This window comes from Salvelinus sp. IW2-2015, linkage group LG4q.2 (assembly GCF_002910315.2).
Source record: "Salvelinus sp. IW2-2015 linkage group LG4q.2, ASM291031v2, whole genome shotgun sequence".
Classification (NCBI taxonomy): domain Eukaryota; kingdom Metazoa; phylum Chordata; class Actinopteri; order Salmoniformes; family Salmonidae; genus Salvelinus; species Salvelinus sp. IW2-2015.
In genome coordinates this window covers 25,934,637-25,950,528 of record NC_036843.1, presented here as the reverse complement: position 1 = coordinate 25,950,528, position 15,892 = coordinate 25,934,637, and the positions used below count along the sequence as shown (strand labels likewise).

At 41.4% G+C, this 15,892-nt stretch overlaps 1 protein-coding gene and 1 long non-coding RNA gene across 2 annotated transcripts in view; one reads left to right on the top strand and one right to left on the bottom strand.

Moving 5' to 3' along the window:
- Nucleotides 1-1,930, top strand: LOC111963536 (uncharacterized). The gene is made up of 4 exons (XR_002877259.2): nt 1-155; nt 650-799; nt 1,107-1,206; nt 1,526-1,930. It is a non-coding gene; the product is annotated as an uncharacterized lncRNA (long non-coding RNA).
- Nucleotides 1,931-3,473: 1,543 nt separating this feature from the next.
- The window catches only part of LOC111963075 (nesprin-1-like), a 160,646-nt gene continuing 148,227 nt past the window's right edge, over nt 3,474-15,892 (bottom strand). The window contains 7 exon segments of the mRNA XM_070443308.1: nt 3,474-4,767; nt 6,627-6,697; nt 7,435-7,530; nt 7,774-7,986; nt 9,231-9,359; nt 9,666-9,866; nt 10,149-10,360. Coding sequence (XP_070299409.1) covers nt 4,524-4,767; nt 6,627-6,697; nt 7,435-7,530; nt 7,774-7,986; nt 9,231-9,359; nt 9,666-9,866; nt 10,149-10,360 — 1,166 coding nt within the window. The 3' untranslated portion in view covers nt 3,474-4,523.

Genomic DNA, 15,892 nt, shown 5'->3' with positions numbered 1-15,892 from the left:
CAGTTCCTGGAACAACTGTCAGAGGATGAAAGTAGACAGTATTGCCACCGACCGGGGCCTCGACATGAGGCTACAGCTCGTTCTGTCAACTTGTCAAACTAGAAGGGACGGCTTTGGTGGAAAGCAAGACCCTGGCCCACAACCTACAGCGAAGGGTACACAACATGTAGTTTATAACTACTGTAACTAGCTACTACTTTAGAGCTGTAATATGTCTATACAGTATTATTCTTTGTAATTATTGTTTCATTCACTTCTCACTTCCCCCTGCTGCTCCCCTAAACATTCTATAAATGGATTTCACTCCAACATTTCTGTCAATCTAGTTCATATCATTACTGTGGATCTCCTAGTACCTGTCTCTTATACACATCTAGATGTGTATAAGAGACAGGTACACAACATGTAGTTTATAACTACTGTAACTAGCTACTACTTTAGAGCTGTAATATGTCTATACAGTATTATTCTTTGTAATTATTGTTTCATTCACTTCTCACTTCCCCCTGCTGCTCCCCTAAACATTCTATAAATGGATTTCACTCCAACATTTCTGTCAATCTAGTTCATATCATTACTGTGGATCTCCTAGTACTGTATCATTGTATGCTAAAAACAGATAAACACCCGTTTACCATGTTGTCTGCAGTTAAAGGTCCAGAAAGAGAGGTCTGAGAGTAAGGAGTTCCACATAAAGCTGTTGAGGAGGAAAGTGTCTGAGCTAGTGGAGGAGAAGRGGAGTTGCTCAGCCCTGGCCGTGGAGCGAGATGACGCCCCTGTGACCGCCAGCAAGCTGCAGGTAGCTTTGAGGTTAGAGAGCCGGGCTGATAGCCGGAAGGTTGCTGGTTTAAGCCCCGGGCTGGGTGCAAAAAGTGGGAACTGAATCAGTAACCGGAGGGCTGCTGGTCTGTGATCCCAGGTACCATCTCCTGCCATTGTGCCCTTGAGCAAGGCATGTAACAGCTAAAAATGCTACCCATCCAGGGGTTGGGTAGGGATAGGCAGAAGACAAATTGTATTTTACTCACAATAGATACTTTACGTCTATTTTGTATCTAAAGAATATAATATATTCTATCTAAAGTATCTGTTATATTTTATTATAGTCTACAGAAGAAGGTGGAGCGACTGCAGGGGGAACTGGGTTCCAGTAAGGTCTCCATCACAGAGCTCAAGGCCCAGCTGTCACATACCAACAAGCTGAAGGTAGAGGGCAGGATGCTTACAGCCCACACATCCTCTAGAGTCATAGAACTTCCCCTACCTACTCTTCTCTGTCTGATTCCTCTAACTACCTGGGAAATACCTGTACAAGATTCCAAATGTAGTTWAAAAATGTTGGCTATTACCACTAATTAGCACTTTGTATTATATGGAAACTGTGATAATTGTTTACTGACAGTATCATTTCTACTTCTGTATAACATTGTTATAACATACCATTGGTCGCAATGTTATGTTTTTGTGAAGTAATATGATGAAACGTAAAGGGCATTCCTGTCAATTTTGGAATGCTGTATCTAAGCTCAAAGTCCCGGAGCAGAGCGAGACCATTGGGCAGCAGAGTAAGAGTCTGGAGGAGCTGGAGAAGGGGAAGGCCCAGCTAGAGGAGAGGCTGACTAGCCAGGACAGATCTACAGAGACAGACCACTGGGCAGCAGAGTAAGAGTCTGGAGGAGCTGGAGAAGGGGAAGGCCCAGGTAGAGGAGAGGCTGACTACAGCCAGGACAGATCTACAGAGCCAGGAGCACCAGGCCAGGGAGGCTCAGCAGCAGCTTACCACCCTCAGACAGACTCTGGCCCAGCTCACTGACAGTGAGAGAGAGGTGGGAGGATGGATGGATACATAGTCATATTAACACGCACAGGCATGCATGCACAAATGGATGCACTCATAGAAAGACAGAAACACACATGCACACACACACGTACAAACAGAATGTCATTTGATTTAGGAGTACAGAAAATAACATCAGAAACCTGACTTGAGGTGTATCTGCTCTATTGTTTCAGTTGGTAGACTTCCGAATGGTGGTCTCTCAGAAGTTAGGTCTGAACGTCACAGCCCTGGTGATCTCTCAGATGTTAGGTCTGGACGACACAGCCCTGGTGGTCTCTCAGATGTTAGGTCTGGAAGTCACAGCCCTGGTGGTCTCTCAGGTCTGGACGTCACAGCCCTGGTGGTCTCTCAGATGTTAGGTCTGGAAGTCACAGACCTGGTGGTCTCTCAGATGTTAGGTCTGGAAGTCACAGACCTGTGTGGTTCTCTCAGGTCTGAAGTCACAGCCCTGGTGGTCTCTCAGATGTTAGGTCTGAACTCACAGCCCTTTGGTCTCTCAGATGTTAGGTTGGACGTCACAGCCCTGGTGGTCTCTCAGATGTTAGGTCTGAAGTCACAGACCTCAGGTGGTCTCTCAGATGTTAGGTCTGGAAGTCACAAACCTGGTGGTCTCTCAGATGTTAGGTCTGGAAGTCACAGCCCTGGAGGTCTCTCAGATGTTAGGTCTGGAAGTCACAGCCCTGGTGGTCTCTCAGATGTTAGGTCTGGACGTCACAGCCCTGGTGGTCTCTCAGATGTTAGGTCTGGAAGTCACAGCCCTGGTGGTCTCTCAGATGTTAGGTCTGGAAGTCACAGCCCTGGTGGTCTCTCAGATGTTAGGTCTGGACGTCACAGCCCTGGCCCTTCCAAACTACGACATGATCAAACCACTGGAGTGCCTGCTTCACCCCCATCGCCACCACTATGACCTCCACCATCACCACCACCACCACTCCCTGGTCCTGTCCTACCCACCGCCATGACCTCCACCATCACCACCACCACTCCCTGGTCCTGTCCTACCCACCACCATGACCTCCACCATCACCACCACCACTCCCTGGTCCTGTCCTACCCACCACCATGACCACCATCACCACCACCACTCCCTGGTCCTGTCCTACCCACCGCCATGACCTCCACCATCACTCCCTGGTCCTGTCCTACCCACCACCAGGACTCCCATCTCCCAGAGCTCCAGAACTAACATACCTCTGGGTCTATCGGATCCCTCTCAGCTGTCTCTCAGAGGTCCACTGGCCCTGTGGCTCTCCCCGTGAATGAAGCGTAAGGGCTAGATTMAATCCGTATYATGGAAGATCAGCGCTATAGCGTGATTGAAATAGATCATTTTCGATTGAGCCGACAAATACAGTACCATGAATGCGGTCTCCGCGAACGCTGCCTTTAAATGTCAATSGCACTATAGCACTGATCTATGCCTAAATCTCCTCAGAGGACTCCGCTCAAGACAGGCACCTGAATGAAACTTGAGAGGTATCATATGTTTTTTCGACCATTGAAATTGTGATTTGAATTGAGTTTATGGAAAGTAAGATCCAAAGACTGATTCAGCATTATTGACTTGACAGAAGAGTCAGAAATGTTGCTGCCTACAGAGAGAACTTATGTTGAATAAAAGACAGAATCAAAATGAGAATTTGGCATTAAATATTTGTAATTTAGGGTCAGATATAGATTATAGATATACATTTATATTATGTACAGAATATGTTAAGTAATCCTGGACTGTTGTACATTTAAAACTAAACACACAGAGCGATAGAAAATATACTGTTTTATAATTCGTTATACTTTTGATTAATAGTTAGTTTGTAGAATCCATATTTTCAGCTAGAAAAATAACAATGTGTGTTCAGTGCATTATTTTCATTCAGAAATGTCCACATGATTTGTCAATGTTTCTTATGCTTTTAAACACTTTATAGCAAATAACTCTTCATTATGGCCTTTCATACACATTCAATACACAATTCAGACTAAATAGATTCTTACGCCCAGGTATAATTCAGATTAAAAATCAAATATTCATCACGGACACACCCATAAGCAAAGATCATAACCGCATGCCAAAACACATGTAAAAAAAATWATATTGCAATATAAGTAATCTTAAAATGTTATTTCACAAGTGTTCAATTGTTACAACAGGCACATTCACAGGGTATATGCTCTGCATTGAACTAGAGGACAAATGGCAATACATGGCATGTGTATCCAGGGAATATCCACKGACCGCCGTCAGAACATTTTTTGGTTCTTACATTTGCTGCCCCTAAGACGCTTCTTCGTCTATACATACAACATAACAGAAAACTAAAAGATGACACGAGTGAAAAGACAAGTTAAGAGTGCTGCTGTACTTCATCCATACAGAACAAAGAAGATATAACTAAGGTTTTGGCATCCTATGATGCTTGCTTCTGCACGGCAACACAAGGTGCAGAATGACTGAACGTCATATCTCTATTCTTCATGGAAGCTGCAAACTAGCGGAGCATTGAAACAGTTCCCGTACTGTTATTGGGGGGAAACAACAGGAGAGAGACCCATAGAGGTGAAAACCCCAACAGTCATGAAGTTCAAAAAGCCCAACTGTCCTCCTCAGGTTCGTCTCCATACCAGGGCCAGGCTGTAATCTCGCTCGGCACCCAGAACCAAATGTTTGGTCTGTCATGAAAGACTATACAGGAGGGGGCCCGTTGGTGTATTGTAGCATCGGGTGGAAGGAACGGGCAAAGTTATTGGACTGGGTGCAGTCCAAATCACCCTCACACATTGGCACCAGGCAGACCATGCCCACCAGCAGCAAGAGGAAGAGCAACTGGAGGGGCACCGCCACCCATAGGACGCGGTACAGGAAATGTGACGATGATGATTTCCCCTCTGCCTCAGAAGGGGAGGAAGCGGACCCAGCGACGGGRAACCTGATAGGACACGACACGGAGAGCACACAACAACACAACAACAAGCAGATTTAGGTTATGACACCTACTGTACAGCTAAGGACATGCATCCAGACCAAACCATCCATCCAACTATCCATTTTGTCATTGGATTCAACAGAATCAAATATCTATTTCCTTTGTAGTTTACAAGACAGAAACTATGGTTGTTATTGCTCTACAAGTATAATGATGAACTGTGTATTGACACAACCATGATCAAATTACCAAATTATATTTAAGCAATAAGGCCCGAGGGAGTATGGTATATGGCCAATATACCACGGCTAAGGGCTGTTCTTAGGTCACGACGCAACGCAAATCCCCAAGGTGCCTTATTGCTATTATAAACTGGTTACCAACGTAATAAGATCAGTAAAAAAAAATGTTGGGGTCATACCCGTGGTATAAGGTCTGATATACCATGGTTGTTAGCCAATCAGCATTCAGGGCTCAAACCACCCAGTTTATGGTATATTGGTAATCAACACACCCACAGTCAGTTGAATGACACTTGACAAACATTTTCAAKAAATTATTTTCAAACCCATAAAACAAATACAGGATGTTGAGCTGACATTCCTTTATAAAAGGATGCAAGGTGTTAGGACGGGAGACAAAAGGCAAGCTGGAAGTAGCAGTTCAAATGTTTTAGATAGTCCTTCAAGACCTCTCTGTCAGGAGTTTATATCCTGATAAATGCAAAGCATGCCAAGACAGGAGCATAGCAGCGTAGAGCAGWCTGTTTTAAAGGGCGTAGCTAGGTGAAGCTTGATGTAGCATTAGTCAGCAGCAGAACCATCTTAATATACCCTCATCTGACTGGGCTGCTGTCAAACTGAGAAGACCGACTATATCTATTAACATGCTAAATAACAGGTTTTGTACTATTCACTATTAACTCATTTCTCAGGTAAGGGATGAACACTACAGTAACACAATAATAGCGTTCTGATTTACAACACTTTACGACAATGTGGTACCTGCTGTTTCTCTAGCATAGCTGACAATGAGGCCTATTTGAATTAGCTTACACCAAAGGGAATCCTAAAATTATAAATCATGGTATGCATAGCTAGATAACAGTGATRTCCGTTTTACCCTCAGGTCTGTCTGTCTAGACTGTGATCAAAGTGCCCCCTAACATTCCACAAATGGAGACGTGATAGRGGTGACCCACAGATGGCTGATTGAGGGGAGTGAGGGGGAGATGGTGGATTAGGTATGTGAAATAGAAGAAATAGATGAAATAGATGTCACACACAAGAGAAAGAAAGAAATAGAGAGATAGACTTGCTGCCATCCTRTTGTTCATTGCAGATGCTTGCTGACTTGGCAATTCAAGAGAACAACTGCGTGTGCTCACTAGCGGTAGAGAAGGAGTGGTAGAGCTCTATAGTTTCCAAGAGGTATTAGAGAAACTGTTGACAGTATGTTAAGCACTCAMGGTGCATTCTGGGTAGCGTAGTTAATCAAGCAGCCGAGGACATTGGCAACGAAGAGGCCTATATATTTAGTTATTGCAGAACTGTAGTGTAAAGGATGTGTGGGATATAACCACATTTTCTGTAAAACCATAAAACCCTATAGCCCCTACATAATGTCTAGAATGGTAGAAGATGATGGAATTAATTTTTCATTMAACTTTTATGAACCTTTGGAAGTAAGTAAAAATCAGCATTCAGGGTTTTCTATTTTTTCTTTTACAAGACAGTTGTTGCAATGTACTGTATGTGTTGTCAGTGCAGTGCAGCACAACGGACTGAGGTTCCAGAACAGGTGTAACATGTTCCAGGAGTTCTATTATCTTCTGGGTGTTCTACAAACCAGGAGAAAGGTACCTGTGTGATCTGTGTGGACTGCTCACAGAGGGTCCAGAGGTCTGCTGTGACATACTACATTTGCCCCGTTGCTGTTTGCAATGAACACGGGGGTAAAAGAAAGAGAGTATGTTTCAGTCCAGGCAAATAAAGAACAAAGCTACCGATGAAAAGAAAATACCCCAAATAAAAGAATAGAATAAGGTGACCTTAGAACAAATCAAATATGTGAAGGAAGGTGACAACAAGAGAAAACAAATAAACTAGCTTTTTTCAAAGTGAACAGCTACTTTGAACAGCTACAGCTGGATGGYCATGCTGTTATTTGGAACAAAGGGAATTCATTCGCTGCTGAAGCACAACGTATGATATGATGCATGATTTACTATGTGGAAGACAGACGTAACAAATGTAAGATATACATGTACTGTATCTTCAAATCATTGAGATCAACCATTGGGATTGAAGTGAAGACAATACATTACTTCTATAGAATTTAATTCATAAAAACCAAGGGTTTTCAGCAGTATTAAAGAGCCAATATTCCATGAGCACTAAATTACAGGACTCGAAAACCACAGGACTGAAAAAAAGTCYGAGTTTTGTGTGGAATGTATATACATGTAGGAAGGTGTACAGAGAAGAGGTGAGAAAGAGAGGTCCTAGGATGGTGGGAGGGAGTGACTCTGCATGGCCTTAAACTGGAGCAAACTGGGCGGTGCATTCAGGGGCACAAGTGACGCACTGTCCGTCTTAGGGAGGAAGTGCCAAACACCTTCCTTCTGGTAGGGCACCATGTAACCATGTCAGGAGTATTACTATACGTTACCGATCGACGGCGACTTGGCGTGCTCCTGCCCGACACCGGGCTTATGGAACCAGAGGTGGTGTCTAGCTCATCAGCTGACGACCACGTAGACAGATTCTGTGATAAAATAGAGGAGAAAGAAAGAGACAAGAGGGAGGGAGGGAGGGAGGGAGGGAGAGAGAGAGAGAGAGAGAGATACACACAGAGGGAGGGAGGGAGGCCAAGCATGCAATGGTGTTAGATACAGTAGAGAAAGGCTACAAACGTTTCTCCTGTACTATTTCTTATTGTGTAATGTGTCTACTGCATGGAGATACATTACATTGTTCTATTTAATTGTAAAAGTGCGTCTGTTCTGACCTGTTGGCTGCTGGTAATGTCCAGAATCTTCTCCAGCTCTCTGAGGTCTCTGGTCACCTCCTTGAAGAGCAGTTTGAGGCGGTTCCCGATGACGTGAACCTTCTCCTTGGCCTCCAGACAGTCACTGCCCTCGCTGTTGACCAGCAGCTGCAGGGACATGTCCTGCAGGGACAACACCTTCCTCTGGGTGTCTAGCAGCTCACAGCGGATTTTCTGTGGAGAGAGTGAGGGAGGTTGGTTGGTTCACAATTTTACTTACTGCAAGGTGTCAGTCACTCAAGAACAWTTTCTAATTTGAGATCCCCACGCTTAATTTAAGTCTCCAGTTGACATCAATCAATAATTTATATAAAAGTCAGATTTGTGTGTGCCTATCTCACCTCCGAATCAGCCCTCACAGAATATAGTTTATTCCATCTGACTGTGGAATCCACTGTCTCATCAGCCCAGCCAAGCAATTTATAAACTTGATYTCCACTATAAAAAGCATCTAGACATTATCTCACATTTCCTTTAGACTAACATTTAATTTTTAACAGCGGAGATTTGTATAAACCTTACTGTCTGTCTCTCCGACATTTGCAACATTGTTTCAATATTCAAATTCGATCTCTATCTGTCCCATAATAATGAATGTGTCGGGAGTCGGGACGAGACAGACAGTTTCTCAGCCAGTCGAAATCATGAATCAGCTGGCATAATTTTTATGGATATAAACAATGAAATGTCAATTGAAAAAAGATAAAACGAAACGAAGTGCAGCTAATTTGCAGTGTTTCCAGCTTCAGTTTGAAGTGATTGTGTTGCTGTGTTGTTGGATAGCTCCTCTGAACAATAGTGTCCTGACAAGTAAGAACATTTTCTATGACAGGTGAAATCGTCCCTCATTAGCTCATTGTTATGGATGTATCCAAATAAATGTAAATAGTAAACAGCTTAAACAAACGCAAATGCTGCTACTTTGCTGTTATTCTGGCTTCACTTTTTGACGTGACTGTAAGTTAGCCGTAGTTGGCTAGCTAGCAAGCAAGGGATAAGAACATTGCCAGCCAGTATGGCAATGGAACATTTAGAACAAATGACTGGGTGGCGTCCATAGATACAGAACAAAAATGACTGAACGACTGGGTCGCTTCACTAGCAACCAAACCGATAGAACGAACGACCCGCCGGCTTGGGTAGCAACCCAAGATTTGTGTCGGGACTATATCTTGCGAATGGATGACATAGTATGAATAAATTCATCAAAATAACGTTTTTTTAATGAAAATATGTCAATCATTATTTGAATATGTTGATAACCCGTTGTATAAAAGTGATAATGCCCAAGAAGCCGGTGTTTGGAGGATATATTGACTTTGTCTCGGGCCTAWCAACACAAGTGCCAATATATCCTCCAAACACCGGCTTCTTTGGCACTATCACTTAAATATAACATTACTAAAACGCTTCTGTACCAGGAGTGTTTTGTGGTGCTCATGGAGGGTGTTGCTGTCCTGGATGGGGTCAATGGGAACAATCTCGTTCCTCCTGCGGTCAATGTTCTCCAGCCACAGTAGCAGGCCGTGACTCATCTCATGGAAGTCCTACAGGAGAGTAGATGGGAATACAAATGCATGCTAATCACCTTCTACCAAAAGTCATGACTTCTACCAAAAGTAACATATTTAATATGTCTAACTAATGATAAACCTGGTCATTGAAACACTATTTAATTGTATCCTGTCTCAGTTGTCCAACATGCAAACATCATTTGTCCTGGTTTGAATTTCTTATTAAGTGACCAGTAAGTAGCCTGGTCCCAGAGCTGTTTGCGCCTTAAYGGCCATAGGAGTTGGCAAGACARCACAGATCTGGGACCAGGCTAGGTGGATAGACAGTTGGACACCTACATGACACTGCATTAGGGCCTTTTGTAGCGCTGCCCTCCACTCCCCCAGAGAGGTGCCCAATCTGTCCCAGCGGTTGTTCATCTCTTTCAGCCTGGCCTGCAGGTCCTGGGACTCTTCTGTGGCGGACTGGACAAACTCTGCACTGCACAGGTTGATGGACAGCACYGTGGCCTTACGCTTGTCAACAGCCTTCTGCAGCTCCTGTAGACAGACAATATGAAAAKAGATGATTTGAGAGGGTGTCATATCAGCACAGAGTATTTTKTAAATACCCATCTCTGGTTGCAAAGCTTTCCCAGAGATCCCAGGTTTTTTATTATCCCAGTTGGAGGATTCCAGGACCAGGAGGGAATAACCATGGAGGGAATCATACAACTGGGATTCATCCAACCAKGATTTCTGAAAACCCCCGGAACTTTGGGAAAGCCTTACACACCTTGCAGGCTTTGTAATCCTAGTGAGTAAGCAAAGTTCAAAGGTCACCTTCAGTTTTTTGATGCGCAKCTCGATGGTCTGGATGTCGGTGCTGAGGTCCAGCCTCTGTTGCTGCTCTAGCTCCTCCCCTGCCTGCTCCAGCCACGCCCACACAGCGTTGAGGTCAGAGTTGAACTGCTGCCACTGCTGAAGGTTCTGCTTCAGACGCATCTCTTTACTGAGGGCCTGGGCCTGCAGCAACTCCCAGCGCTGTATCACACCTACAGTACAGGGGGGAAGAAAGAGGAATTTATTATTTATATGGTAATAAGACATCTATCTATATTTTTAGTGAGGGGCCTGAGCCTGCAGTAACTATCACACCTACAGTTAATAGATCCATATATACCAATAATATACCATGTATACCATGTAGATACCCAATATACCCATATAATACCATATATCCCATATATACCATATATACCCCTATTTATATCATATGTTTCCATATATCCGATAATATCCCATATATACATGTATACCAAATGTAGATACATAAATATACCCCATATAATACCATATTATCCCATATATACCATATAATACCATGATACCATTATACCTGTATCCATATATACATATATCCATAATACCATACCCATAGATACCATATATACCAGTAGATCATATATCCATATATACAATATATACCACGATCCCATATATCCATAATATCCTATAATACAATTACCATATAATACCATAGATCCATAGATACCAATATAACCCCTAGTATCCATATATCCCATATTCCATAATAATACCATATATCCCATATATACCCATAGATCCCATATATACCATATATACCATATGTCCTAAGTATATACCGATTATACCCTAATAATCCCCATATGACTCCATAGATATCCTATAGATATCCGCATATATACCCTTTAGATTCCAAATCCCCATATGTACATATTATCCGCATATTATCCAATATATACCATAATATCCGCATATATTACCCATAGAATCCCATATAGATGCCGGGTTTGGGCGTTTATTAGCTCGCTAGGTAAGGCGTTCGTGCAGCTTGGTGTATTCAGCGCGTAAGTAGCTCGCTTGACGATACGGAATGACGTTGCGCCCTTGCAGTGAATCAATGTGATAGTGGATTCAGAAATGACAGGGGAGCGCTAGGAAGATTGTGGGTAGAGGAGATAGACGGATCAACAGTTATTATACTTGAAATACTGTTAATGTTATCCATGTAGGTATATTAGGTTCAGTTGGTGTATATTTAGTCCATTTAGGGGGTTGGATTGATAAGGAAATGTGTCTTAATAAAGATTACGAATTGTTACCACTCCTGTTAAAACCTTATAAGATCTGAAACCATGTGATTGTTATGAAATTGACTAGCCATATGAATTGTATGAAAATTGAATTTGAATCATTTAGATGTATTATAAGCATTTATGTAAGTGTTAGAATCATTCAGAGTTATTATAATACTGGTTGTGATGGTTTTAGTCAGGGGAATAAAATAATATATCCGGTAGCGAGTATAAGTTCTTAGTCAAGAATCAATGTTTTTGGGGACAATGTGTCTAGTAATTATTTGAATAAACGACTGTCTGTCTGTGTCCACTAATAGAAAAATTGAAAGGTCTTTTGTAACTGTGCTACGTCCGAACGTTCCGGCTGAATAAAACGTTAACTTTTGTAGACTGGGCCATACGAGTCTGTTTTATTTTCTTATCAGTATCTTACAATCCTGATAGCGCAGGACTGAGTTTGATCTATTAATGTTGGTATATGTACAGGAGATCCGTAAATTATCTTTCAAAAAAGAAACCCCAAACATTGAAAAAATAAAAAAAAAAAAAAAAAAAACCCCCAAAACATAGAATGCCCACCCCAACTCCAACGCCCTACCAAACTAAATAAAGACATAACATAGGAAACTAAGGGTCAGAACGTGACATCTCGACATCTGACCTACATTCACATCACCCTTTCCCACATAGAAATAACTTAGATGCTTTGCTTCTTTTTTATAAAAACACAGTGCCGTCTATTCACATGATTCATTTTCTTTTCTTCCAAAATATCAAGTAGGGGTGTAAATGACTACTGTATTGGCAAGACGAAAAACATCCTCACGATTTAATGCATGGAAGGAAGGCCAACGTCCTATACAGTGGCTTGTGAAAGTTATTCACCAACTCGCTCATGTCTTCCAAGGCAAAACTGCTCCAAGCACCTTCAAGTTTGGATTGGGTTCCACTGGTGTACAGCAATCTTTAAGTCACACACAAATTCTCCAATTGGATTGAGGTCTGGCTTTGACTAGGCCCATTCTAAGACATTTAAATGTTTTCCATTAAACCACTCGAGTGTTGCTTTAGATATGCTTTAGTTCATCTCCTGCTGAAAGGTGAAAGTGAAATCAATAAAAAAATGCATTTAAATTACAGGTTGTAATGCACAATAGTATTAAAAAAACGCCAAGGGGATGAATACCTTTGCAAGACACTGTATGTTGTTGTCCTCTCTATCTTACCTTGTGTTCTGATATATGCTTGTTGTGTGTTGGGTCTGCCAGCCTCCACTCTCCTGCTGGTGCTCGATATATGGGATTTCTAATTCCAGTATCCAGCCGAAGTTGAATCCATTAATGGGAGAGTGGAGGGATAATCAAGTGCTCCTGAGGATGCCCCTTTATTCTCCACAGAGGAACCAGAGGAGGACCGCCTGCCCTTAATTGTTATGGGACCTGCGCCTTATCCCACTGTGCCCGGAATGAAAAAGTAGCTTTAATTAGAGATGGTGAGGCTAGACTGACTGTGGGAGAAACGGGGAGACTGATTCATTGCCAACGGAAGGTTTCATCATGTAGTAGTACCTTCAATTCAAATGTTACAGCACTTGGCTCGTCCCATATATCAAATGGCCTATAGGCCTGTCAGTTATGGGCCCTGGTCCAAATAGCACGCTATATAGGGGAATAGGGTTGCCAATTTGGACATCAGAATGCTTAGATAACCTGCAATTTTACGTTGGTTTTGCAAATGCCTTGTGCAATCCTGGATATTGGCATGTTGGAAGGGAGTGTTCATAAAACGAAAGGAGCCTTGGTGATAATAGCCATTTAAACAGTAAAATCAGTGATGAGAAGGAATAACCTTTGTGATAATAGCCATTTTAAACAGTAAAATCAGTGATTAGGAATAAACCTTGTGAATAATAGGCCCATTTTAAACAGTAAACAGTATGATAATAAGCCATTTAAACGTAAAACCGTATGATAATAGCCATTTAAACAGTAAAACATAATGTAATAGCCATTTAAACAGTAAAACCATATGATAATAGCCATTTAAACTAGTAAAAACCGTAATGATAATAGCCATTTAAACAGTAAAACAGTGATTAGGAGGAGGAGCCTTGTGGATAATAAGCATTTAAACAGAAAACAATGATTAGGCACAGAGAAGTATGAGCTTCTAACTAAAGTTATTGTGTGGATTCAATTCACCTTCAATCAACAGTGCCCAGTTTTTTCCAAAAAGTTATCTGATCAGATTTTGGCATTCGGATACGATTAAAGTATAGAAAATAAAATAAAAAGAACCAGAGTCCCCATTCAAGAGAGATGATGCCCAAGTGTATTCATTTTAATTTCTAAATCATTTAATATCCCTATCTGATTGCTGAAAACCGATCAGATAACTATAAAACTGGGCCCAGAGACTGCTGCATTACAAGCCTGGTTGCTGAATAGTTGTAGAGAATGACAAATCACATATAGCGACTAGTGTTCCATATAACGACTAGGCTTGTTCCATATACGACTAGCTGTTCCATATACGACTAGCTGTTCCAATATACGAACTACTGTTCCATATATGACAGCTGTTCCATATAAGAACATCCCTGCAAAAATGACTGTTTACTAAGTATTGATTTCCTTGTAGTATCAAATCCAGGTTTTTTTTATGTATTAATGACTGTATCTTTGGTATGAAAACCTGATATATGAAAATTATTTTGAAAAACGGAATGTATCTTATTTCAGATATTTTTCTAGATTTTTACCTTAAATCGTCAACATTAAATAAATCATATTGAAATTACTGAAATAAAATAAAATGACTTGTAAAAAAAATCGTCCTGCAAAATGAATGCTAGATAATTTATGCTTTGGTGAGAAAAAACCCACAAGAAACTCAAATGTTTTAAAGCTAATTATCACTCAGTAATAAGATATTTAGTCTTGCCTTAGATATCCCTTTTTGCAGTACAGTAATATATTTCACTGTATTGCAACAATGCATACTATAAAATATAGCTGGTATATTATGGATTTATGTTATGTTAATGAAGGATGGATGTTCTATATAACAAAATGCATCCCAGCTCTTGGACAGATGTCTATTTGATAACCACAAAAAATATGTTGACAGTTCCTTGTCTGTCCTCAAGTTGCTTCTGAATCTATTTGACCCAGTTGTGAATGCTCCATGGAATCACTCGAATCTATGGTATCCACCACATGCTCTCATGTTACTATGAACAGAAGAATAGTGGGCGATGGGCCTATTATTGCATCCATATGGAGTGGCCATGGCTGCAATCTAATTGGACCCTACCCTAGTAGTGAACTAACTTTTGACCCGGGTCCACAGGGCTCTGAGTCAAAAGTAGTGCGCTAGGGAATAGTGTGACACTCGGATGGAGATTGTGTCCTAAGGATAAGTAAAACGCCATCTTCTCTAGATAATCACAAACCCATTTCTTCAATGGATAGAGGATTTTTTTGAATCAACCTTGAGCTCCATTAGGAAATCAGTTAAGTATTTGTCCCAACGAAACAAGGTTGGTATAAGTATTGTCAAATAGAGGAAAAACAGCAATTGGTGAGAACTAGGGCTCCAAATCCATTTAACCATCAAATATAAACAGCAACACGAAGCCCATGCAGTATCCCTGATCGGAGAGATTATGGGGTGAGAATGGGCAAAATTAGAGATGTCTTGTAGAAAGGTGATTGGCTTGGTTCTTCCCAGCGAATGACCTCAAGTGCCACTCTGCTGATATAAAGTTTGCACGATAAGTGCATCTCCCCTACATCTCTTCTGAAGAAATTAGATTATTAAATCAATCCCATAATCTGGTGAGTCCTCCTATCAGAGCCTTGCCCAGGCTAATTTTTGTATAAATGGGTACACAAGAACAGTCCAAACTATCTTCAAGTAAACTCTGATGAGAAGACGGTAAAATATTGGCAAAGAAATCGAAGTAATCTTCAGTAGCAAGAAAACATATCCCTCACAGGATTTCTCAAATGATGTGAATCTGAAATACCAAACCCTGATATCAATCATCCTTTTATATGTGCGATCAACAGCTAAGCGAATGTTTTTCTCTGTCCTTCTTGCAATGTGCAATTACTCTCAACCCATCACCCATCTAGGATCATCTTGAGACGAGAACAAATCTGCATCTTCCAGTTAAGTGCAACAATTGTTGCAGCTCAAACAGCCTTTCAGTGTGTTCTGTGAAAAGAACCCGATACAACACTCTAACCCACAATGTTCTAGAGTACTTTTGAGAGACATGCAATATGAAACTTAAAATTTGAAAACTAAATCGGTGTGTTGAGTGTGAGGGTTCAAGGGATTTGCTCACAATTAAAAGGATTATTCCAGACGGCTTTTTCAATTGTTCCTTGTTCCACTGATCTAGCCGGGGCCAGGCCATAAAATAGCCAATGCTATTGGCTATTTAGCATTTAGCAG